This window comes from Aethalodelphis obliquidens, unplaced genomic scaffold (genome assembly GCF_003676395.1).
Source record: "Aethalodelphis obliquidens isolate GAN/ISIS:26980383/991018 unplaced genomic scaffold, ASM367639v1 scaffold155, whole genome shotgun sequence".
NCBI classification, from domain to species: Eukaryota; Metazoa; Chordata; class Mammalia; order Artiodactyla; family Delphinidae; genus Aethalodelphis; species Aethalodelphis obliquidens.
Genome location: NW_020838099.1, coordinates 61298 through 86757, shown reverse-complemented (window position 1 = coordinate 86757; position 25460 = coordinate 61298). Strand labels below are relative to the sequence as shown.

The following is a 25460-nucleotide window of genomic DNA, read 5'->3' as shown; positions in this document are numbered from 1 at the left end:
AAATAATTGTATGTAGTTATAGCTAAAGAAAGGTAAAAATACTAACTGGTTTTTAAAGCCCTGATTTTGAACAATTAAGTAATATATTGCTCAATCTAGGACACAGGTTTCCCACATCCTAGCAAGTTGGCTTCACTGTTACCTTTTTTAACAAGAAATACTAGGCCTGAAATATTCTATATGTGTATTTTTTAAAGCTCTCTAGATAATTCTGAAGACCATAAAGTTTGGGTATCATTAACATAGGTAATTAAGCATCAACTAGATAGTTGCACAATTATGATCAGTTTTCCTGCACCACTTTCCTATTATAAAGTGAAGTTAAACTTTGGACCTCTTTCTTTTTTTATTTTAATTTTACTGGAGTATAGTTGATTTACAATGTTGTATTAGTTTCAGGTGTACAGCAAAGTGATTCAGTTACACATATACATACATTTATTCATTTTCAGATTCTTTTCTCATATAGGTTACCACACAGTATTGAGTAGAGTTCCCTGTGCTATACAGTAGGTCCTTGTTGGTTATCTATCTTATATATAGTAGTATGTCCATGTTCATCCCAAGCTCCTGATTTATCCCTCTCCACCACATTTCCCCTTTAGTAACTATAAGTTTGTTTTCGATATCTGTAAGTCTGTTTCTCTTTTGTAAATAAGTTCATTTGTATCACTTTTTAAATTAGATTCCACATACGAATGATATCATATGATATTTGTCTTTCTCTGACTTACTTCACTTAGTATGATAATCTCTAGGTCCATCCATGTTGCTGCAAATGACATTATTTGATTCTTTTTTATGGCTGAGTAAAAATCCGTTGTATATATGTACAACATCTTTATCCATTCTTATGTTGATGGACGTTTAGGTGGCTTCCATGTCCTTGCTATTGTAAGTAGTGCTGCAGTGGACATTGGGGTGCATGTATCTTTTCAAATTATGGTTTTCTCCAGATATATGCCCAGGAGTGGGATTGCTGAATCGTATGGTAGTTCTATTTTTAGTTTTTTAAGGAACATCCATACTGTTCTTCATAGTGGTTGTACTAGTTTTACATTCCCACCAATGGTGTAGGATGGTTCCCTTTTCTCCACACCTTCTCCAGCACTTATTGTTTGTAGACTTTTTGATCATGGCTGTTTTGACCAGTATGAGGTGATACCTTGTAGTTTTGTTTTGTATTTCTCTAATAATTAGTGATGCTGAGCATCTTTTCATGTGCCTTTTGGCCATTTGTATGTCTTCTTTGGAGAAACTGGACCTCTTTCTCATCTTTGCAAGATCTTACTGTGATTCTATCCAGGAAACAAAATTATGTCCCTTCCTTTCCTCTAATATCTATGAGAAGATTCAACATATAAAGCAAGGCTTATGATTTCTTGATCTGAAAGGTACCTTTTTTTTTTTTTTTTTTTTGCGTTACGCGGGCCTCTCACTGTGTGGCCTCTCCCGCTGCGGAGCACAGGCTCCGGACGCGCAGGCTCAGCGGCCATGGCTCACGGGCCCAGCCGCTCCGCGGCATGTGGGATCTTCCCAGACCGGGGCACGAACCCGTGTCCCCTGCATTGGCAGGCGGACTCCCAACCACTGCGCCACCAGGAAAGCCCCTGAAAGGTACCTTTTTGATAAAGGACTCCTGCTTTCTGGCAATTAGAAAGTTAAATTATTCATATTTTAGATGGTTTTATTTGCACATAAAGGTCCTGGAAACTTCTGTATGGAAAAGAATTTGGTAACTTCAGTAATGTCAGTATGACAATGTAAATGATCTCCTTTATTTTCAGATCATTGGTGATTAGAAGTATAGATTAAATGGGGATTGTAGGCCTGGGATTAGGCCATTGAATGTTTTTGTTTTTTTGGCCACACCACGTGGCTTGTGGGATCTTAGTTCCACGACCAGGGGTTGAACCCGTGCCCTTGGCAGTGAGAGCATAGAGTCCTAACCACTGGACCACCAGGGAATTCCCTAGGTCATTGAATTTTTAACTTTTAGCTAATATTGACACAGGAAATTTGCCATTAAGGAAAATAAAATTTCCATTTGCAAAAGAAATTTGCATATTAAAAAGGAATTTGGGAACTTTTTTCTATAACAATTAAAATTACATAGTTTATATGTGATATTTCTAAAATATTTATTAGGTAAATGATTGAACTCCATAAAGTCTTACATGAAGCCAGCCAATGTTATTAACTATTACTTTTCCAGATGGAGAATTTGAGGATAACAAACTTTATTAGCTTCAAATAATTCAGTGATAATTCCAGGAAATTAATTAGAAAATAAGCATGCCAGTTCTTATTGCATATTCTATCCTTCATGTAGCATTTTGTTCTTTCCATTGTCCTAAAGACACTATAAAGATCATTTCACTTGACGGATGAATGACCAAAATCCAACAACCTGATGTGTAGTCAGTTCAGTTCATTCATCTTTAAGGATTGATTTGGATATTGACATAGCTGATAAAACTGTATGAACTTTGGCAATTAATGTGGCTTAAAATGAAACACACAGCACATTATATGGGCCATTTCATCACATAATAAAAATAAATACTCTAATTCATATACATGGGGATTTCATATAGAGAAACAAAACAGGTTTAGCCTTCTCACTGACAGATCTGCCATTGCTTAATTGGCCTTTTGCAAAATTCTTGGGCTGTCAAAGTTGGTTTTACAGATGTGAAATAAGATGATTCTCTTTGCTCTAGTTCTACTGGGGAAATGTAGAAATATACAACACCAAATTCTAAATATTTATATTCTGTTCTAATGGCTCTCTAGATAAGCAAAATATGAATACTATCTATACAAATCTGTCATAAGCTTTGTATAATTTTTATTTCTGGAATTCAGGAAAGAGTGCCTAAACCCAGAGCTACAACCATAATGAACTTTACTTACTAGATTTATTGCTTAAATAGCTTAAGAGTATTTGAAGGTCCATGTAATAACTGTAATTGTACCTAATTATATAATAGTATAATTATATTTAATTATATTTATAGTGTCTATAATTTTAGCTTCCTAATATTCCCCCAACTGTAAAATTTTCTGAGCATGTCATATTACACATCAGCAGAAAACATTTTTTTAAATTAGGAATCTTATGCTTTTGTATATTCTTGCTCATTTTGGAGACAAATTTAGTAACACTATTTGTTTTCTATTTTAAAATGACATTCATTATTTCCTTTAACCAACAATTCTTTAAGGGCTACCAGGAACATAGAGGAGGTGTTGCATTAGGTACTCTCCTTATCCTCAAGCAATTCAAGGAATTAATAATCTAATAATGGACTTCAGTAGCATTCTTTAAAACAAGAGCAGTAATATATATAAAATTTAATAATAGAATGCTCTGATGCTTTTGGATTAAAGATGCTATATATTGCTTTTAAACATTATGCTGTTCAGTCAATTGGGTCTACCACACACAGACATGCTATCTGATCTCACTTTAAATTCATGACAGTTAACCTCAATTATGTGCTCTGATTATCTCATGAACAAAATTTATACCACCAAACAAATATACTTGTTATAGTACTTACATGAGGAAAGATTGAGAAAGGCCACCGTTTCACATCAAAAATAATTCCAACTCTAACAAATCCCTGAGAATGTCTGTTTACATGCACCAATCAATCTAACAAATTTGATATAATCATAGTGCTTTTATTTCACTTATAGATTTGAACACAATTAGATACATTGATAATTTACTGCCTAATATTAGTTTGATTTATGTTGAAGGTAAGTCTATTTTTTACTTTTCATGTGCTTTAGCTGTAACACTGATATCAAGATGCTAAATTTCTTCTCAATATTTTGCTTACTTTCTAGTTGACCTACTGACTTCATAATGTCTGAAATCAGATTCAGCAATCTCACTTGGGATCAAGTTATAACACTGCATCAAGTGTTAGATGAAGTAATTCCAATTCATGGAAGGGGGAATTTCCCCACATTGGAGGTGAAACCGAAAGATATCATTCATGTTGTGAAAGATCAACTGATAGAGCAAGGAATTATTGTTAAAGATACCCGATTGAATGGTTCCACAGCAAGTTACATACTTGCAAGCTACAATGGCATGAGCTATAAGGATCTGGATGTTATTTTAGGTATTGAACTACCAAGCGATCAGGAATTTCAGCTTGTTAAGGATGTAGTTCTAGGTTGCCTACTCGACTTTTTACCAAAAGGTGTTAAAAAGGAAAAGATCACCCTAAAGACTATGAAAGAGGCTTACGTGCAGAAAATGGTCAAAGTTTGCAATAAGCATGATCGTTGGAGTCTTATCTCTCTTTCTAATAACACTGGGAAGAATGTAGAGCTAAAATTTGTGAATTCACTCAGACGACAATTTGAATTTAGTGTAGATTCCTTTCAAATTATCTTGGATCCCATGTTAGATTTCTACAGTGACAAAAGTGGTACGCTAACCAAAGAATTATATCCTGTTGTGGTAGCTGAAAGCATGTATGGAAACTTCCAAGAAGCAATGACACACTTGCAGCACAAGCTTATATCTACCAGAAAACCTGAAGAAATTAGAGGTGGTGGCCTTCTGAAATACAGTAACTTGCTGGTTCATAACTTTAAGCCAGTTTGTGAAGCAGAAATCAAGACCCTAGAACGTTATATGTGTTCTAGATTCTTCATTGATTTTCCTGATATAGAAGAACAGCGAAAGAAGATTGAATCATACCTCTACAACCATTTCATAGGTGAAGAAAAGAGAAAGTATGACTACCTCATGACCTTGCATGGAGTTGTGAATGAAAGCACTGTTCTCCCCATGGGTCCTAAAAGAAGACAGACCCTCAATATGATCACCCTTATGGCTTTAAAAGTACTTGGAGAACAGAATGTCCTACCTAATACAGGCAAGGTAACTTGCTTTTATCTGCCTGCTCCATACCTTGCTGCTTGGGGAGGGTCCCCTACGTATTATGTAACATCTGTACTACCACCTACATTGTTTCAGCCATACCACCCACTACACTTTCATGTGCCAAATGGTATGGCTTTTAAAAAAACACAGTAGAAACTTTGCTTTAATTAAACACCTCTTAAAAGCAATTTTCCAATTTCCATAAAATTTAAGCTCTATTTTTATTTTTATGCAGTTACCAACAATTTTTCATCAATTATAGCTTAAACCATCACAGTAAATACAATATCATCTGTGAAATGACCTCTTTAAATGATTTTCAAATGTTATCAATTATCTATAACAACTTTCAAATGTTGTGGACCACTTAAAATGATTTTTAAGTCTGACTGACTACTTATGACTTTCAAATTTTCTATGACAAATACATTAGAGATGCCTGCAACTTTGATTAAATTACAAAAGAACAGACTCATATTTTAAAATCCAGATGTACAGTAAAGACCAGTGCAAACTTTTTTGTATTCAGTCAATTCCTTTGTTACCTTTACTTAATTTTTTGCTAGTGAATATTACCATCAATGAATTTTCAGTGCCTAACAAAAATGCCTAATTTCAAAGACAACAGATTCAGAAGATATTAAAACCCTGGACTTTGTAAGCATATATTTCGTTTCTCAATTGAATTGGGTTAGATACAATATCCTACTATAGTTTGAAGGAACACTGAAAAAATGATTCTGGAAAACATTGGCCATTAGTAATTTATCAACTATCAAATAAGTTGACTTGTGGATCTGAAGAATAGTACCGTCCAGCTGGACAACCAATACTGTGATCACTTATACAGATTTCTTCATTTTCCCCCAAACAAGTGGAAAAGAATGAAAATGACCAACTCTGAATGTGAAAGTTTTCTATCATCATCTGTTAAAAAGAGACTCTACATGTCAAACAGCAAAAAGCAGGCAGAGGTTTTTAGCTATTGCATTTACCATTTTTATGACCGACTTGACCAACATCTTAATATGTGGAGACGTTCAATGTTAGTAAGTGAGAATATTTTCATTACTAAATGAGGCTTTTTTCCATCTTGCCTTTCCAAAGATCAGTTTCTAACACGACACTCAAGTGCCTCATCATATGAGATTTTGCATAATGCTGTAATTTATTCAACAATTGTATATGTTCATCATGTATCTGAATATCTACTCACAACATCAGATACGCAGCTAGCAAATCTTCCAGTGGGATTAAAACTGTATTTTCTTCCTGTAATGAAGAAAATAATCCATGACCAAGATTACCTGGGATGACAGAAGGGGAGGAGCTGTCCTGAATGAATATAGATAAGACCATCAGATAACTTCACTATTTTTGCTTGCTTCTAATTTTTTATGAGTTTCCATCTCAGTTTTCATTGACCGTCACAAGGTTTTCCATCACAACATGATCCAACAGGCATATTCTGAGAATTTGTCACTTATAGACTGTGCTTAATCTGTCCTCTCTATATTACAGTATTGGACAAAAGAAGTACACCAAAGATGGCATTTTCAAATAACAAATATTTATGAAATGTTTTATACCACAGTACCACTGGCCATCAGTATATGAATATATATATATATATATATATATATATATATATATATATATATATCTCATAACCGTGAAGCTTTAAAACATTGTATGGATTCACTTCCTTGCTTGGGACAAATAAAGAATTTTAAAATGCTATATTAAAGAGAAAATTCAGTCATCTATCAGTATAATGTATGGGCTAAAAATGATTGATCTTTCTGCCCTAAGTATACTGTTTAGTTTTCAGTTAATGAGAGTGTGTCTTTTTTTTTTAACATCTTTATTGGAGTATAATTGCTTTACAATGGTGTGTTAGTTTCTGCTTTATAACAAAGTGAATCAGTTATACATATACATATATCCCCATATCAATGAGAGTGCTTCTACATAAAACTGAAGGATTTTATGCTATATTAACAGTACCAACAAATTTACAAAAGATATAGGAAAAGTATTTAAGAATAAAAGAACTATGATAGTGATGAGTCAGGGGTAAAGGTTCAGTATTTTCCAGAGTAGCATTTTATGCTGAACAGCAGAATTTTGAAGCTATTTGGAAACATCTTACCATCCATGTGCTCCCTTAGTTTCCTTTGGTCCTTTTGAGAATTTGAACTCCTTCCCTAAAAAGCAAATCCCCTATGGTATTCTCCTGATGGGAAAATGGCCTGAAAGCTATATGCTTCCTCCTACCATGTCAATCATGTGTTTCCATTATAGCAAAGAAGCTCAGAATTGGCATTTTAAAAGTTCAGATTTTTCTCAAGAGAGAGAATCCAAACTTGTTGAAGGGAATGGTATCACTAAAGAGAAAGCTATAGCTTTATCTATCATGGCTTTCTTTCTGTTGATACCATCATCAAGCTAGGCTGTCCTCTTTGCTCCCAACTCAAGCAGAAAAATATTTATCTTCTATAGTGTATGAATATATCTCCAAGATTAGGCTAGTTGGGTTGAGAAGCACTACTATCTCATTCTGTTCATTAGGATAATAAATGGAATTTTTTAAATGAGTGCTAGCCTCTTGTCCTAAAGGAGCTAATAGAAGTTAGTTAAAAATATAACTCTATAGCATGTCATCCCATTACAAGAGAGAAATGATGCTGTCTTTTCTTATTTTATTTTATACAATTCAAGACTGAGTCTTGGCTCAGGAGTTTTGTTTTGTTGTTGTTGTTTTCCCTCCAGAAACCTAACCAAAACCAAAAAAAGAAAAACCTTTTGATATACTTCTAGCATTCATATCAGTGGGACATATTTGGTGTCAGTTATTGGTACATATTTTTAAAAACTAAAATATTCTTGCATTTCACAAATATTCACGTTATTATCAAAGTTTCACTACTAGAGTATTTGTAACTTTTATTTTTTTTTTATTTTCTTATTTTTTATTTTATTTTTTTTAGGTTATAAAATTATTTTCTCTGGCATCTTTTTTTTTTTTTAACATCTTTATTGGAGTATAATTGCTTTACAATGGTATGTTAGTTTCAGCTTCACAACAAAATGAATCAGTTATATATATACATATATTCCCATATCTCTTCCCGCTTGTGTCTCCCTCCCTCCCACCCTCCCTATCCCACCTCTCCAGGTGGTCACAAAGCACCGAGCTGATCTCCCTGTGCTATGCGGCCGCTTCCCACTAGCTATCTACCTTACGTTTGGTAGTGTATATATGTCCATGCCTCTTTATCGCTTTGTCACCGTTTACACTTCCCCCTCCCCATAGCCTCAAGTCCATTCTCTAGTAAGTCTGTGTCTTTATTCCTGTTTCACCCCTAGGTTTTTCATGACATTTTTTTTTTAATTCCATATATATGTGTTAGCATACGGTATTTGTCTCTCTCTTTCTGACTTACTTCACTCTGTATGACAGACTCTAGGTCTATCCACCTCATTACAAATAGCTCAATTTCGTCTCTTTTTATGGCTGAGTAATATTCCATTGTATATATGTGCCACATCTTCTTTATCCATTCATCCGATGATGGACGCTTAGGTTGTTTCCATCTCTGGGCTATTGTAAATAGAGCTGCAATGAACATTTTGGTACATGACTCTTTTTGAATTATGGTTTTCTCAGGGTATATGCCCAGTAGTGGGATTGCTGGGTCATATGGTAGTTCTATTTGTAGCTTTTTAAGGAACCTCCATACTGTTCTCCACAGTGGCTGTATCAATTTACATTCCCACCAACAGTGTAAGAGGGTTCCCTTTTCTCCACACCCTCTCCAGCATTTATTGTTTCTAGATTTTTTGATGATAGCCATTCTGACTGGTGTGAGATGATATCTCATTGTAGTTTTGATTTGCATTTCTCTCATGATTAGTGATGTTGAGCATTCTCTCATGTGTTTGTTGGCACTCTGTATATCTTCTTTGGAGAAATGTCTATTTAGGTCTTCTAATAGAGACTGATGTCCAGTTTAGTCAAAGAAAACTGAAGAGAAGGATTAAGTATTGTTTTAAATGAGAGCCCAGCTAAATTAAAGACAAAATATCAGAGCTAGAAAAGTTGTGAATATCTTTTTAAAAAGTGGGAAAGCTCCTGGACCCAAATTCCTTTTTTTGTATTATCTCAGAAAGGCTCTATTAAAATACCTCCAAATTGAAGTGATTTTAAAATTTGCCTTTAGCCACCTTTTTGTTTTAGACATTGATAAAGATATCAATATGCAAAACTCCTGAGATCTGATTAAAACTCCTTTCATTCGATGGATCTATTATCTGAAAATATTCACCCAATTTTAAAAATATAAATTAAAGTGTATAATTGAGAAAATTTTTGAAGTTTAAAGATTGTAATGCTTTTCAAAATTATATCAATATATGAATACAGCAGTTCCATTTATAGAAGATTTTTTTAAAATAAGTAACTCTGTAAATTAACATTGCAACAGGATTGGGAGATATGTGGGACTACAGTTTGGTAAACTTTTTTTTTTTTTTTTGGTGGTACGCGACCCTCTCACTGTTGTGACCTCTCCCGTTGTGGAGCACAGGCTCCGGACGCGCAGGCTCAGTGGCCATGGCTCACGGGCCCAGCCGCTCCACGGCATGTGGGATCTTCCTGCACCGGGTCACGAACCCGTGTCCCCTGCATCGGCAGGCGGACTCTCAACCACTGCACCACCAGGGAAGCCCTGGTAAACATCCTTATGAAGTCCATTTCAGCAAGGCATAAAACCCGACATTTTAACCTGCTTTGGGATTAATTTGCTTTACCATTATAAAAGAAATACATTAATGTTTTGTTTTCAGTTCTGCTATTATTTTAGTGGTTCTATTTTATATATTATAATGATAAAATTTATGTAATAAGTATAGGAAATTGTATTGCTAATCCACTGCTTCATTTATGAACATATTTTCAGCATGTGTAATTGGAGGCAGCTAATTTGTTGGAACATCAGCTCTTAAGTTTTCCTTGAATTTTTTGAGTTTGAGCAAAATATACTATTTTGAATATATGCTGTCTGGAAACCAATTTAACATGTAACAGGTGATCTTTAAGCTCAACTCATTGTACTTTTTGTTTTGCTTTGCTTTAATATGGGGAACTGTAAGGTTATTTTTCACACAGTTGTTGTGTCTACATGGATTGTATTAGTGTTTGAAACAGCAACAGAAACGCTTTTTGTTTAGATTTAGCCCTTGAAAGAGCAACAGAAAATTTATAAATGACTTTGTGGTATTGGGTTGGCCAAAAAGTTCGTTCGAGTTTTTGGTACCATCTTATGGAATGACCCGAACATACTTTTTGGCCAACCCAATACATGTGCTTTTTATGACCCTTCAAAATAAAAAGAAATCAAACTCCCTATTCTAGAAAAATAATACTATATTGATATACCTCTCAGTACTTTATGGCCAAGATGTTAACCCCTATAAATGCATAAGCGGCTTTCCCAAGAGAGAAATATCTTGAGAGGGCCCTCTTGGAAAATTCTCTCTCATGACTCCTAGTTAAAAGTGATGGATTGACTAACCCTGTTAAATCCAACTCAAGTAGTTTCATGATGATTTATGAAAATTTACATTTTATACATTCTAGACTGGTGATAGTATTTGAACCATTCTTTAAAATTCTAATAAGTAGTCCATTTCCCTTATAAATAAAGTATGACCAAGTCACACTTGGTCCTTTGGCTCAACTAGAGAACCCAGAAGCCTAAGATTGAATCCTGTTTCAGCACTGATGCAGCCCTGGAGAATCAGTAGGGGAGATTTGGTCACCATGAAAATGACAGTAGAGCATGGTATGAGGTTCAGACTACTATATGATTCAGCAATTTTACTTTTATCATAGGACAACATTTAAAACAAATGCTTTTCTATATAGAATGTGGCTTCAATCCCAAATGAAAAAATGATATTGTAATATCTTCAGCTTGTAAAACTAGAGTTAAAAAGGGAATTCCATGTATTTGTAGTAGTGACTTCTAAAATGTTTCTTTAAAATAAAAGCCGGTATTAGCCATTGAGGTTTAAAATTTCTGCTTAAATTTTTTTTACAAATGTTCACCTTTCCCCAATAAAATTGAATAGTCAACCCAAACATATATTAGTGGATATTTGAATAAAGAGGATTGAAAATAATGTTCTTTAAGCCTTACAAGTGACCTCCTTGAACAAAATGATTTTTACAAAAATGATTTTCTTTACTGTTTTGTAAGTTTTCTAGGGTAGCTTTGGGACACTTAAGATTAAATGCCTCCAAAAAGCAATGGTTGCTCAGACAGTGAACGCCAAATAACTATTGTCTCATTGCAATTCCTCCAGATTTATTATCAGGTAAAATTCTTTCAGATAGTGTCAGCAGGTAAAAAATGTAAATTAACAGTTTGTAAGGTGAAAAATCTTCTTTTAAAAGCACCTAAATACATTTTTAAAATAAAAGGCATCATCTTCTAGGTAAATAATATATATACTGAAATAGAAACCATGGCAGGGAGGTTATGTGCTTTAGAAATGCAGAGAACTATATTTAATATGCTGCAATAGACTCATATGAAATTCAGTAACCGTTTATTTAGTCAAGGAGTGTACCTCTGAATAAGAGATGTACAAATTGTATTCCTGACAGTTTACAAAAGGGGGCACATTTCCTGACAAGTTTTTAATTCCTGAAGTTTTTCTTCTACCTTCTCCTCGTTTACAAAAATGACATCTTTCTGTGCTCACAGTGATAAGATGCAAAAAAATGAAGTCTAGGGGCAATTTATTACTGTTTATATTACCAAAAGATAAAATGACACTGTTCCAAGTTTAGTTCTTAGTGAGAGGAGAGCCTGGAAATATCAGAATTATTGACTCAGGTAGGATTGTGATGGTAGATGTTCCCATTTTAGAGAATAAAGTTTTCATATGTGCTTTGTGGAGAATCCAATTTTAGGATCTCTGATTTTTCAAGATGTCTCTTAACTAGGATGTACTAACAACACTTTGATTCAAAGGCCATGATTCTAGAGATAAACACACACTTTTCCGTTGTTTAAGAACCCTGAAATTCTAAGCAACTAAATGTGAAGAAATCACTTACATGGCTTACTGTATCATTCAGAGTTCAGACTGGAATAAATTATAAATTAACTTTTTTAGTAAGAAATAGTCAACATTATTTTAAACATTGTTATGTGCTCTTGTATAATTCTTGGGAATTTTTTAAAGTTAGATGAGAAGTTGCATTTTAATTAGTACATGTAAAAATTTTAAGTCAAACCAATTAAACTGTTTTAAAATCAAAACCCCGTATCAATTTAGATTTCATGCATAAAATTATATTTAAAAGTATACAAACTTACAAAATTTTTAAATTCCTACAGAATTAATGCCATGTTAAAATATAAAACTATTAAGATTCACCTTCATTAATTACAATGCAGTATCACATTTATTGAAAAATTTTAGTATATTTTATGTATTTCACTCAAAAATCTTAAGCATTTTCCAATAAATATTGGAAATAACCTGTTGGATTATCTTCATTTCCCAGGTTTCAATCCATTATGATTTGATAGTATTGTCCTATGACTATCTTTTCCAATTTGTCTTTAAGTTCCCAGTTTACAAATGACATGTTAAAATATAGCAAACTCTTACTTGCTCTTTAAATAAATATATTCTTCCATTTTAAAACAAATCCCATATATGTACTTTAATACATAAATCTACATTAACCCACACACTGCTACTAGATTTAATTGAAAAATAAAGTTCCCTTTGAACAGTTGTGACTAATTGTTTCATCTCACGTAGTCCCTGTTTAGATTGAGTGAAATCGGTATTAGTAACTTTCTTCTAGTTGGAAAAGCATGAGCAAGAAGAAAGCTTTAACATTCTTCTGGATGTTTAATGAGTGTCTCAACCTACAAAACAAAAAATTTAGGTAATTACCAAGATAATTCAGACCAGAAACATATCATTAAGTAATGAACAAGGAAAAGTGAACCTAAATTTTTATGATCCAAGTCATTCAATAACTGCAATTATCCCATAGAGATCAGACCAAAAATAACTATTAGATATGAAAAAATCCTACAATATCATTTCACTAGATGTAAAACAATTAATCCAATAAAGAATAAATTTAAAATTAAAATAAAGCTTTGAAAGCTTAGCAAACAAATTGAATCTATAAGCATTTATCTTAAAGATGTGTTTCAGGTTTCAGCTAATTCAAATCCAATTGTTTAGCATTACAGAAAATATCAGTGAAAGGACTTGCAATCACTGAGTGGGAAATGAAATAGAAACATCAAAATGTAATTACCCAGCAACCAGGAAAATTACTGATATGATTTCCTACACTACTTCAAGACAGACCTACATTTTAACATTAAATATTTCAGCATTTTAGGAAAGCAGTGAATATAATTATAGCCTTATTAATACAAATGTTTTAGGTACCTTTTTAGCATTATGGTTCACACGACAAATTTTAATCTATTACTGCAAAATTTTTGAAGTGTTCTTAAGAACTTACTGTGTTTCTGTAAATGAAAATTTCAAGAGTATTAATGAAGTGTCTAAGAGATGACAGGAATGTCCAGAACTGAGTGAAATGTGCATTTTCTTAACATCTTTATTGGAGTATAATTGCTTTACAATGGTGTGTTCTTTTCTGCTTTATAACAAAGTGAATCACTTATACACATACATATATACCCATATCTCTTCCCTCTTGCGTATCCCTCCCTCCCACACTCCCTAACCCACTGCTCTAGGTGGTCACAAAGTACCGAGCTGATCTCCCTATGCTATGTGGATGCTGTCCACTAGCTATCAGTTTTACATTTGGTAGTGTATATATGCCCATGCCACTCTCTCACTTTGTCCCACCTGACCCTTCCCCTCCCTGTGTCCTCAAGTCCATTCTCTAGTAGGTCTGTGTCTTTATTCCCGTCTTGCCCCTAGGTTCTTCATGACAATTTTTTTTTTAGATTCCATATAAATGTGTTAGCATACAGTATTTGTTTTTCTCTTTCTGACTTACTTCACTCTGTATGACAGACTCTAGTTCCATCCACCTCATTACAAATAACTCAATTTCATTTCTTTATATGGCTGAGTAATATTCCATTGTGTATATGTGCCACATCTTCTTTATCCATTCATCTGTTGATGGACACTTAGGTTGCTTCCATGTCCTGGCTATTGTAAATAGAGCTGCAATGAACATTCTGATACATGACTCTTTTTGAATTATGGTTTTCTCAGGGTATATGCCCAGTAGTGGGATTGCTGTGTTGTACGGTAGTTCTATTTTTAATTTTTTGAGGAACCTCCATATGTTCTCCATAGTGACCGTATCAATTTACATTCCCACCAACAGTGCAAGAGGGTTCCCTTTTCTCCACACCCTCTCCAGCACTTAATGTTTGTAGATTTTTTGATGATGGTCATTCTGACTGGTGTGAGATGATATCTCATTGTAGTTTTGATTTAAATTTCTCTAATGATTAATGATGTTGAGCATTCTTTCATGTGTTTGTTGGCAATCTGTATATCTTCTTTGGAGAAATGTCTCTTTACGTCTTCTGCCCATTTTTGGATCCGGTTGTTTTCTTTTTGATATTGAGCTTCATGAGCTGTTTGTAAATTTTGGAGATTAATCCTTTGTCAGTGGCTTCATTTGCAAATATTTTCTCGCATTCTGAGGGTTGTCTTTTCATCATGTTTATGGTTTCCTGTGCTGTGCAAAAGTTTTTAAGTTTCATTAGGTCCCATTTGTTAAATTTTGTTTTTATTTCCATTTCTCTAGGAGGTGGTTCAAAAAGGATCTTGCTGTGATTTATGTCATAGAGTGTTCTGCCTATGTTTTCCTCTAAGATTTTGATAGTGTCTGGCCTTACATTTTCGTCTGTAATACATTTTGAGTATATTTTTGTGTATGGTGTTAGGGAGTGTTTTAATTTCATTCTTTTACATGTGGCTCTCCAGTTTCCCAGCACCACTTACTGTAGAGACTGTCTTTTCTCCATTGTATACTCCTGCCTCCTTTATCAAAGGGAAGGTGATCATAAGTGTCTGGGTTTATGTCTGGGCTTTCTATCCTGTTCCATTGATCTATATTTCTGTTTTTGTGCCAGTGCCATACTGTCTTGATTAATGTAGCTTTGTAGTATAGTCTGAAGTCAGGAAGACTGATTCTTCCAGCTCCGTTTTTCTTTCTCAAGATTGTGTTTGCTATTCAGGGTCTTTTGTTTTTCCATACAAATTGTGAAAAATTTTCTTCTAGTTCTGTGAATATGCCATTGGTAATTTGATAGGGATTGCATTGAATCTGTAGATTGCTTTGGGTAGTATAATCATGTTCACAATGTTGATTCTTCCAATCCAAGAACATGGTGTATCTCTCCATGTATTTGTATCATCTTTAATTTCTTTCATCAGTGTCATAATTTTCTGCATACAGGTCTTTTGTCTCCTTAGGTAGGTTTATTCCTAGGTATTTTATTCTTTTTGTTGCAATGGTAAATGAGAGTGTTTTCTTAATTTCATTTTCAGATTTTTCATCATTTGTGTATAGGAATGCAAGAGATTTCTGTGCATTAATTTTATATCCTGCTACTTTACCAAATTCTTTGATTAGCTGTAGTAGCTTTCTGGTAGCATTTTTAGGATTCTCTATGTATCATGTCATGTCATCTGAAAACAGTGACAGCTTTGCTTGTTCTTTTCTTATTTGGATTCCTTTTATTTATTTTTCTTCTCTGATGGCTGTGGCTAAAAATACCAAACCTATGTTGAATAAGAGTGGTGAGAGTGGGGAACCTTGTCTTCTTCCTGATCTTAGTGAAAATGTTTTCAGTTTTTCACCATTGAGGATTATGTTGGCTGTGCATTTGTCATATATGGCCTGTATTATGTTGAGGTAAGTTCCCTCTATGCCTACTTTCTGGAGGGTTTTTATCATCAATGTGTGTTGAATTTTGTCGAAAACTTTATCTGCAAATATTGAGATGATCATATGGTTTTTCTCCTTCAATTTATTAATATGGTGTATCACATTCATTGATTTGCCTATATTGAAGAATCCTTGCATTCCTGGGAAAAAACTGACGTGTTCATGGTGTATGATCCTTTTAATATGCTGTTGGATTCTGTTTGCTATTATTTTGTTGAGGATTTTTGCATATATATTCATCAGTGATATTGGCCTGTAGTTTTCTTTCTTTGTGACATCTTTGTCTGGTTTTGGTATCAGGGTGATGGTGGCCTCATAGAATGAGTTTGGGAGGGTTCCTCCCTCTGCTATATTTTGGAAGAGTTTGAGAAGGATAGGTGTTAGCTCTTCTCTAAGTATTCAATAGAATTGCCCTGTGAAACGATATTGTCCTGGGCTTTTGTTTGTTGGAAGATTTTTATTTTTTTTTCGGTACACAGGCCTCTCACTGCTATGGCCGCACAGGCTCAGCGGCCATGGCTCACCGGCCCAGCTGATCCACGGCATGTGGGATCCTCCCAGACTGGGGCACGTACTCGTGTCCCCTGCACCGGCCGGCAGTCGCTCAACCACTGCACCACCAGGGAATCCCTTTTGGAAGATTTTTTTTTTTTTTTTTTTTTTTGTGGTACGCGGGCCTCTCACTGTTGTGGCCTCTCCCATTGTGGAGCACAGGCTCTGGACATGCAGGCCCAGCGGCCATGGCTCACGGGCCCAGCCGTTCTGCGGCATGTGGGATCTTCCCAAACCGGAGCACGAACCCGTGTCCCCTGCATCGGCAGGCAGACTCTTAACCACTGCGCCACCAGGGAAGCCCTAAGTGACACTCTTAACCCCTCTCCTCGTGCACTAGGAAACAAAGAGGCAAGAAAATGTCTATTGCCTCTCAGCCAGTTCCAGACTTTTCCCAGGACTCCCTTCTGGCTAGCTGTGGTGCACTAACCCCTTCAGGCTGTGTTTACTCCGTCAACCCCAGTCTGCTCCCTGGGATCTGTCCTCCGAAGCCCGAGCCTCAGCTCCCAGCGCCCCCTCCCCGGCAGGTGAGCAGACAAGCCTCTTGGGCTGGTGAGTGCTGGTCGGCACTGATCCTCTGTGCAGGAATCCCTCCACTTTGCCCTCCGCACCCCTGTTGCTGCACTCTCCTCCATGGTTCCAAATCTTCCCCCCTCCACCACCCGCAGTCTCCACCCATGAAGGGGCTTCCTAGTGTGTGGAAACTTTTCCTCCTTCATAGCTCCCTCCCACTGGTGCAGGTCCTGTCCCTATTCTTTTGTCTCTGTTTTTCCTTTTTTCTTTTGCCCTACCCAGGTACGTGGGGAGTTTCTTGCCTTTTGGGAGGTCTGAGGTCTTCTGCCAGCGTTCAGTGGGTGTTCTGTAGGAGTTGTTCCACATGTAGATGTATTTCTGATGTATTTGTGGGGAGGAAGTTGATCTCCACATCTTACTCTTCCACCATCTTGAAGCTCCTCTCTAGATGACTTCTTAACCCGTCAAAATGTGCATCTTTGCTTTCATGTTGACTATATGTTAACTCCAATTAATGTTAACTCAGATTAGTTTTTTTTTTAGCCATGTTATTGCTCATTATATAGTTCTAACTGAGACATATATACACTATTTTGGAAAATGTATTTTACTGTTGACAAAAATTTAATGTTATATGAACAGTGCAGGGGTTTTTTGGTAGAAACTACTTTTAAATGAATTATACCACGATAATTGTATCTCATTATTTACTTAGTAGCTCTTATACCTGTTTCATTTGCTTCGTCTCATGCTTTTGTACAGTTTGTTGAAAAAGCACTGTAGAGATTATTAGATTAAATGAGTTTTTGAAGTAAAATCACTGTGAAACATGCAGCGATGTACCAACTGAAAAATAGGTAAATGCCTATTATTTCATATACCACCAAATTAATTTTTTGCAGTGTGTTCAAAAAAGTACTTAGAAATGAACTTTACCCTTGAATTTGTACAGAATCCCTATTAATAGTGTGAAGGGACTGACCATCAGTATATTATGGTCTATATAATTGACTTTAACCTTTATAATAGATTAACTGACAGATAATCCCATTTTCATAGCTTAATTATATAAAAAGTGTGTATTCATTCATTTCCAAAACTTCATTTGTGTTTACATTGGTAAAATGTACTTATCCTCTCCTCCCTCTCAAATAGATGGTACCTACAATACATTGGATAAGAACATAATTGGTGGTGAAGTGAATAAAATGGCAGTATTACTCAAGGAATTGAGTCAAACGATATGACACTGTATTGAATCCTCCTCCCAAAACACACACACACACACACACACACACACACACACACACACACACCAGCACCATAGAGTTAGCTGAGCCAGATAGTGTCTCAATTCACCTCTGTATGCTGATCACATATCCAAACAATGATCTTAGTGATCACTCTTTGGAGTGACAAATAGGTTAGAATACAGCATGTATTAGAAGAATAAAGAACTGTGGTAAAAATGATTGGAGAGATGAAATTCCACTTGATATGGTTTGCTTGAAGTTTCTACAGCTATAGCAACAGCCTAGCATCTCTAGAGGATTAAGTATCTTATGTGAAATATGAAGCAAGATATCAGTAAATACCCTTATGCTAAAAATCACATATTTTCTCTACATAATGTAAGTTATCAGATGACTAAACCTTAAGCTAAAATAGATGATTACAAGGAAAGAACAAAATGACCCAGTGACACAATCAAGACAGCTTTTTTTTTTTTTTTTTTTTTTTTTTTTTTTGCGGTATGCGGGCCTCTCATTGTTGTGGCCTCTCCCGTTGCGGAGCACAGGCTCCGGACGCGCAGGCTCAGCGGCCATGGCTCACGGGCCCAGCTGCTCCGCTGCATGTGGGATCCTCCCTGACCGGGGCATGAACCCGTGTCCCCTGCATCGGCAGGCGGACTCTCAACCACTGCGCCACCAGGGAAGCCCCAAGACAGCTTTTTAATCCTTTAATATGCAAGGATAAATTGTGCCTTCTTTGTTACTTCAAACTTTACCAGAAAGCATATATACTATACACACATAAAAATAGCCAACTTTAAATTTGGTAACAAACAGTGACAAAAAACAAATGCAAGCCAAAAATATTCTTATTTTTGTCCCACAGTGTTTTGCTTGTAAATGTGCCAGTTAAATCATGGGTGATAAAAACCACCATTATATTAATATAGTATATTTTACCAAGCACTGTAACACTATATCATTATTAAACATAGAAACGAGATTGGTAGAAGTGAGATTCATTTACTTTGAGATGCCTGACAGTGATGCCATTAAAGTACATACATATTACAAAATTTCTTATTGGACTTGGTGATTGCTGTACTTGTCCTCTACCAACATTATTTCCAATAGTAAAACAAAGTGGAGACACACTATTGTTCTATCTGCTCTCATACCCACCTAAATCAGGTCTGGTCCTTAGTAGGAATATCTAAAATTATCTACTTGCATGATTTCTTCAAAGGTATACTTTGTTCATTTTTTCCTAAAACTTTAACCATATTTTCACATATTTAAAAATAAAATTGTAAAGGCATAAAAAGATGATGAGTAGCAGTATATTTCCCATTGCTGCTCACATTACATGTTGTCCTTCCCAGCTGCTTCCATATTCATCTTTCATATCATGTGTTATTACAGAATGTCCATTTCTAAAATCACAATTAGTTGCTATGGAAAGAATTACAACATTAAAATATAATTTGAATAATGTGATCAAACAGAAAATTGAGTCTCCTGTAGAGTATACATATATCTGTGAATGGGCTCCACATTTCTTTTAGCTATATTACAGACTCCCTTCCCCCACATCCACATATACAAGGATATGAAAATGTAGCAGGTACTTTTGATATACATGTCATGGAGGAAAATCACCTCTTCAGTTTCAAAGGGAGACTGAAAACTGCTATATATGATAATGGTCTTAGGTTATAATTAAAATATTTCGTTGAAACTGATCATTTTTTCTAGGCACACAGAGATAGGGATAAGACAGTGGCTGAGCTGAGAGGCATTACCAACTAATATTATAGAAAATTGGTTAAAAAAAAAGAGAAAGGAAATCAGGGAAGGCCCCTAAGAGTAGTTCTATGGGAAGTTAATTATCATATTCTTATAGGTTTCTGATACCTTTGTAGATTCTAAAGGAGACTCAAAATCACCTGAATAACACTCGTTTGAGCATGTCTGGGTATCTTCTTGCAAAACTCATTCAAATATCACTATCTCTGGATTGGTGACTTCCTTCATCCATCTCAATGCCTAAGTGAAATAACTTTGAACATCCCCATTGGGGATGTCCTCAGGGTAATTGTTAAGCATGGTTTTATCACTCCCTTCCAAAGACTCAAGCCCCTATGCATTTGAATCTGTACCCTAGCACTCCCCTCCACACTTCACCCAGCTCATACATATGTACATCCTGATGTGATTTCCCCTCCATAGGCTGCACTTAATATACACCTCCATAAAAATATTAGTGGCCCATGGTATCATCTCCTGTCATGTTAATTCTTTTAACTTTTCTTTACTTGTACAAAATGTCCAGGGTAAAGTCAGTAAAAATGGTGGAGTAAGGACTTCCAAATATTAAATTATTGATAAAAGCAATGAAGAATGCAAAGATTGTTGGAGTTAACCTTTTCAGAACCCTTGAAATTATCCAGAGGCTTGCAGCAACACAGAGAGAAAAATGGTTGAATCTTAGTAAGAACATAAGTTTTGTGGCTTTTAAAAAAATAGACAATCTTTAAGAGCATTTGTAGATTCACTGCAAAATTGAGTGGAAAGTGCAGAGAGCTCCCACATATCCGCTGCCCATACACATGCCCAGCCTCCCCTGCTGTTAACATCTGCACCAGAGTGATGCATTTATTAAAATCAATGAACTTACATTGACATACTATTACCAGCCAAAGTTATAGTTTATATTAGAGTTCAACCTTGATGATGTACATTCTATGGACTTGGACAAACTTAAAAGACATGTTCCCACCATTATAGTATCATAAAGAATAGTTTTGTGTACTCGGCCTATTTATCCCTCCCTCCCCCTAAACTTTGGCAACCACTGATCTAACTGTCCCTAGTTTTGCCTTTTCCAAAATGTCATATACTTGGAATCTTACAGTATGTAACTTTTCAGATTGGCTTCTCTCACTTAGTAATATGTATTTAAGTTTCCTCCATGTCTTTTCATGGCTTGATAGCTCATTTCTTTTTAAACATTGAATTATATTCCATTGTCTGCATGTGTCACAGTTTATCCATTCAGGTTTTGGCAGTTATGAATAAAGCTGCTATAAATATCTGTGTGCAGATCATTGAGTGAACAAAATTTTGAGTAAATACTAAGGAGCAGGTTTTCTGGATTGTTTGGTAAGAATATGTTTCTTTTTTTTAAAGGAACTTCCAATCTGTCTTCCAAAGTGGATGTACCATTTTGCATTCCCATGAGCAATGAATGCAAGTTCCTGTAGCTTCACATCAGGGCCATCATTTGTTGTTGTCAGTGTTTTAGAGTTGTGCCATTCTAATTGGTGTGTAGTGATATCTCACTGTTTTAATTTGCAATTCCCTAATGATATGGTGTTGATTATCTTTTCATTGCTTATGTGTCATCTGTATATCTTCTTCAGTGAGGTGTCTGTTCAGATCTTTTGTTCAATTTTTTAATCAATTTTTTAAAATGTTCTTCCTGTTGAGTTTTAAGATTTCTTTGTTTATTTTGGGTTACAGTTGTTTATCAGATGCTTTTTACAAATATGTTCTCCAAGTCTGTGGCTTGTCTTCTCATTCTCTTCACAGTATTTTTCACAGAATAGAAGTTTTAAATTGTAATGAAGTCCAGCTTATCAATTATTTCTTTCATGGATTTTGTATTTGGTACCTTTGGTGTTGGATCACCAAACACAAGGCCAACTACATTTTCTCTTGTGTTGTCTTCTAGGATTTTTATAGTTTTGTGTTTTACATTTAGATCTATTATACATTTTGAGTTAATTTTTGTGAAGAACATAAGATCTGTGACTAGATTAATTTTTTTGCATGTGGATATCCAGTTTTTCTAGCATTATATGTTGAAAAGGCTTTTCTCCATTGTACTGCCTTAGCTCCTTTGTCAAAGGTAAGTTGACTGTATTTGTGTGGCTCTACTTCTGGGCTCTCTATTCTGTTTCATTGATCTATTTGTTCTTTTGCCAATACCACACTGTCTGGATTAATATAGCTTTATAGTAGGTCTTGAAGAATGGTGGTGATAGTACTCTAACATTTTTCTACTCCTTCAAAACTGTGTTATCTCTTCTGGATCTTTTGTCTCTGCATATAAATGTTAAAATCTGTTTGTCAATATCCACAAAATAATTTGTTGGGATTTTAATTGGGATTGCATTGAATTTAGAGGTCAAGTTGGGAAGAACTGACAGCTTGATAATATTGAGTCTTCCTATCCATAAACACGGAATATCTCCTCTTTTTTTTTTTTCTTGATTTCTCTCATCAGTTTCATAGTTTTCCTTGTACAGATCTTGTACACATTTTGTAAGAATTATACCTAAGTATTTCCTCTTTTGGTGCTAATATAAATGGTATGGTGTTTTTAATTTCAAATTTCACTTGTCCATTGCTGGTATATAAGGAAGTGATTAACTTTTATATATTAAACTTTCTATCTATCAACCTCAGTATAATCACTTATTAATACTAGTTTTTAAAATATTGATTCCTTTGAGTTTTCTACATAGAAAATCATCACATCATCTGCAAACAAAGACACTTTTATATCTTCCTTCCCAATCTGTATATCTTTTATTTTATTTTCTTGTCTTATTCCATTAACTAGGAGTTTCAGTAAGATGTTGAGAAGCAGGGGTTAGTGGGGACATCCTTGACTTGTTTCTGATCATAGAAGGGAAGAGTCTAATTTCTCACCATCAAGTATGATGTTAACTATACGTTTTTTGAAGATATTCTTTGTCAGTGGAGGAATTTCCCCTATATTCATAGTTAACTGAGAGTTATTATCATGAATATATGTTGTATTTGCCAAGTGCTTTTTCTACATCTATTGATATAATCATGTGATTTTTTTTCTTCTTTAGCCTGTTGATGTGATGGATTACATGAATTAATTGTCACATGTTGAACTAAACTTGCATACTTGGAATAAATCCCATTTGGTCATGGTATATAATTCTTTTCTTTTTAAACCACTTTATTGAGGTATTATTGACATACAAAAAGCTGTACATATTTCACATGTACAAAATGATGGGTTTGAAGGTAAATATACATCCATGAAACAATCACCACAATCTATGCCATAAAAATACCCATTATCTTCAAAATCTTCCTACCACTGTCTTTATTATTTTCTTTTAAGTAAGGCTTTTAGGAGTGAGTCAGTTTTCCTGGGTCTCTCCCATGTATACATCTTATTAAACTTTGTTTGATTTTCTCATGTTACTTTTCTTTCAAGAACTCTTAACATAAAATCTACCCTCTTAGCCAAATTTTGTCTACAACACACTGTTGTTTATTATAAGTACTGTGCTGCACAGTAGACTTCTAGTTCTTGTTTGTCTTATATAATTAAAATTTTATACCATTTGAGTAATACCTTCTCATGTCTCCTTACCCCAGTCCCTGACAACCACCATTCTCCTTTCTGCTTCTATGTTTGATTATTTTAGATTCTTCATATAAGTGGTATCATGTAGTATTTGTCCTTCTGTGTCTAGTTTATTTCAGCTATCAATGTCCTCAACATTCATCCATGTTGTCACGGATGGTGAGGTTTCCTTCTTTTTTTAAGGATGAATAATATTCCATTGTTTGTATTTGCCACATTTTCTTTATCCATACATCCATCAAATGGTCATTTGGGTTGCTTCCATGTATTGCTTATTGTAAATAATGCTGAAATAAACATGGGAGTTCAGATATCTCTTAGGGATACTGATTTAAATTCCTTTGGATATAGAACCAGAACTAAGTTTTCTGGATCATATGGTAGGTCTATTTTTAAGTTTTACAGTTACCACCATCCCGTTTTTCATAGTGGTTGCACCAAATTACATTTCCACCAACAGTGTATAAGGGTTACCCTTTATGCACATCCTCAACCATGCTCTATTTTTTTAAAAAAATAATAGCCATTCTAACAGGTGTGAGGTGAATATCTCATTGAGGTTTTGATTTGCAATTTCCTAATAATTTATAATGTTATGTACCTTTTTTCATATACCTGTTAGTCATTTGTATGTCTTCTTTGGAGAGATGTCTATTCAAGTCCTTTCCCCATTTTTTAAATCAGATTATTTGGTTTTTATTGTTTCTTTGTTTGCTATTGACTTATAGGTGTTCCTTATATATTTTGGATATTAACCTTTTATCAGGTATGTGGTTTTCAAATAATTTTTTCCCATTCCATAGGTTACCATTTCATACGTTTATTGTTTCCTTTGCTGTGCAGAAAGTTTTAGATTTCCAGGATTCAGTCTTCATAAGTTGTATGTTTTTAGGAACTTATCCATTTCTTTTAAATTATCTAGTTTGTTGGTGTATAATTGTTCATAGTAATGTTTTATGATCCTTTGTATTTCTGTGGTATCAGTTATAATGTCTCTTCTTTCATTATAATTTTATTAACTTTAGTCATCTCTTTTCTTAGTTATTTTAGCTAATGGTTTGTCAATTTTATCTTTAAAAAAGTCAGTTTATTTTTTTGTCCTTTGAGTCACTATTTCATTTATTTCTGCTATAATCTACATTTTTTACTTCCTTCTGATAGCTGTGGGCTTAGCTTTTACTTATTTTTCTAGTTCCATGAGGTGTAAAGTTAGATTGTTTTATTATTTTTATTAATGTAGGCATTTATTTGTATAAACTTCCCTATTAGAACTGCTTTTGCTGCATACTATAAGTTTTGGTATGTTGCATTTCCATTTTTGTTTGTCCCAAGATATTTTTTTGATTTCTTCTTTAACAAATTTGTTGATCAGAGTGTTTTGTGTTGTTTAATATGCATATATTTGTGAATTTTGGGGCTTTTCTCCTGTTATTTATTTCTAGTTTTATACCATTGTTGTTAGAAAATATACTTGATATGATTTCAGTCTTAAATTTGTTAAGACTTGTTTTGTGACCTAAAACATGATCTATCTTGGAGAATATTCTGTGGACACTTGAGAAGAATGTGTATTCTGCTGCTGTTGAATGTAATGTTCTGTATATATCAGTTAGATCTGTTTGGTCTAAAGTATAGTTCAAGTCCACTATTTCCTTATTTATTTTCAGACTGGATGATCTATTCATTATCTATTCATTGCTGAAAGTGGGTTATTAAAGTCCCCTACAATTATTGTATTGTTGTATATTTTTGCCTTCAGATCTGTTAATAATTTTTTAATATATTTAGGTGTTCTACTATTGTGTACATATATATTTACAATTGTTATATCCTCTTGAT

General features: G+C 34.5%; 1 protein-coding gene across 1 annotated transcript in view; it reads left to right on the top strand.

Annotated features, from left to right (window-relative positions):
* The first annotated feature begins 3877 nt into the window (after nucleotides 1–3877).
* LOC113616556 (terminal nucleotidyltransferase 5D-like) overlaps nucleotides 3878–25460 on the top strand; it is a 69620-nt gene continuing 48037 nt past the window's right edge. The window contains exon 1 of the mRNA XM_027099951.1: nucleotides 3878–5039. Coding sequence (XP_026955752.1) covers nucleotides 3878–5039 — 1162 coding nt within the window. The remainder of the gene's footprint in view (nucleotides 5040–25460) is intronic.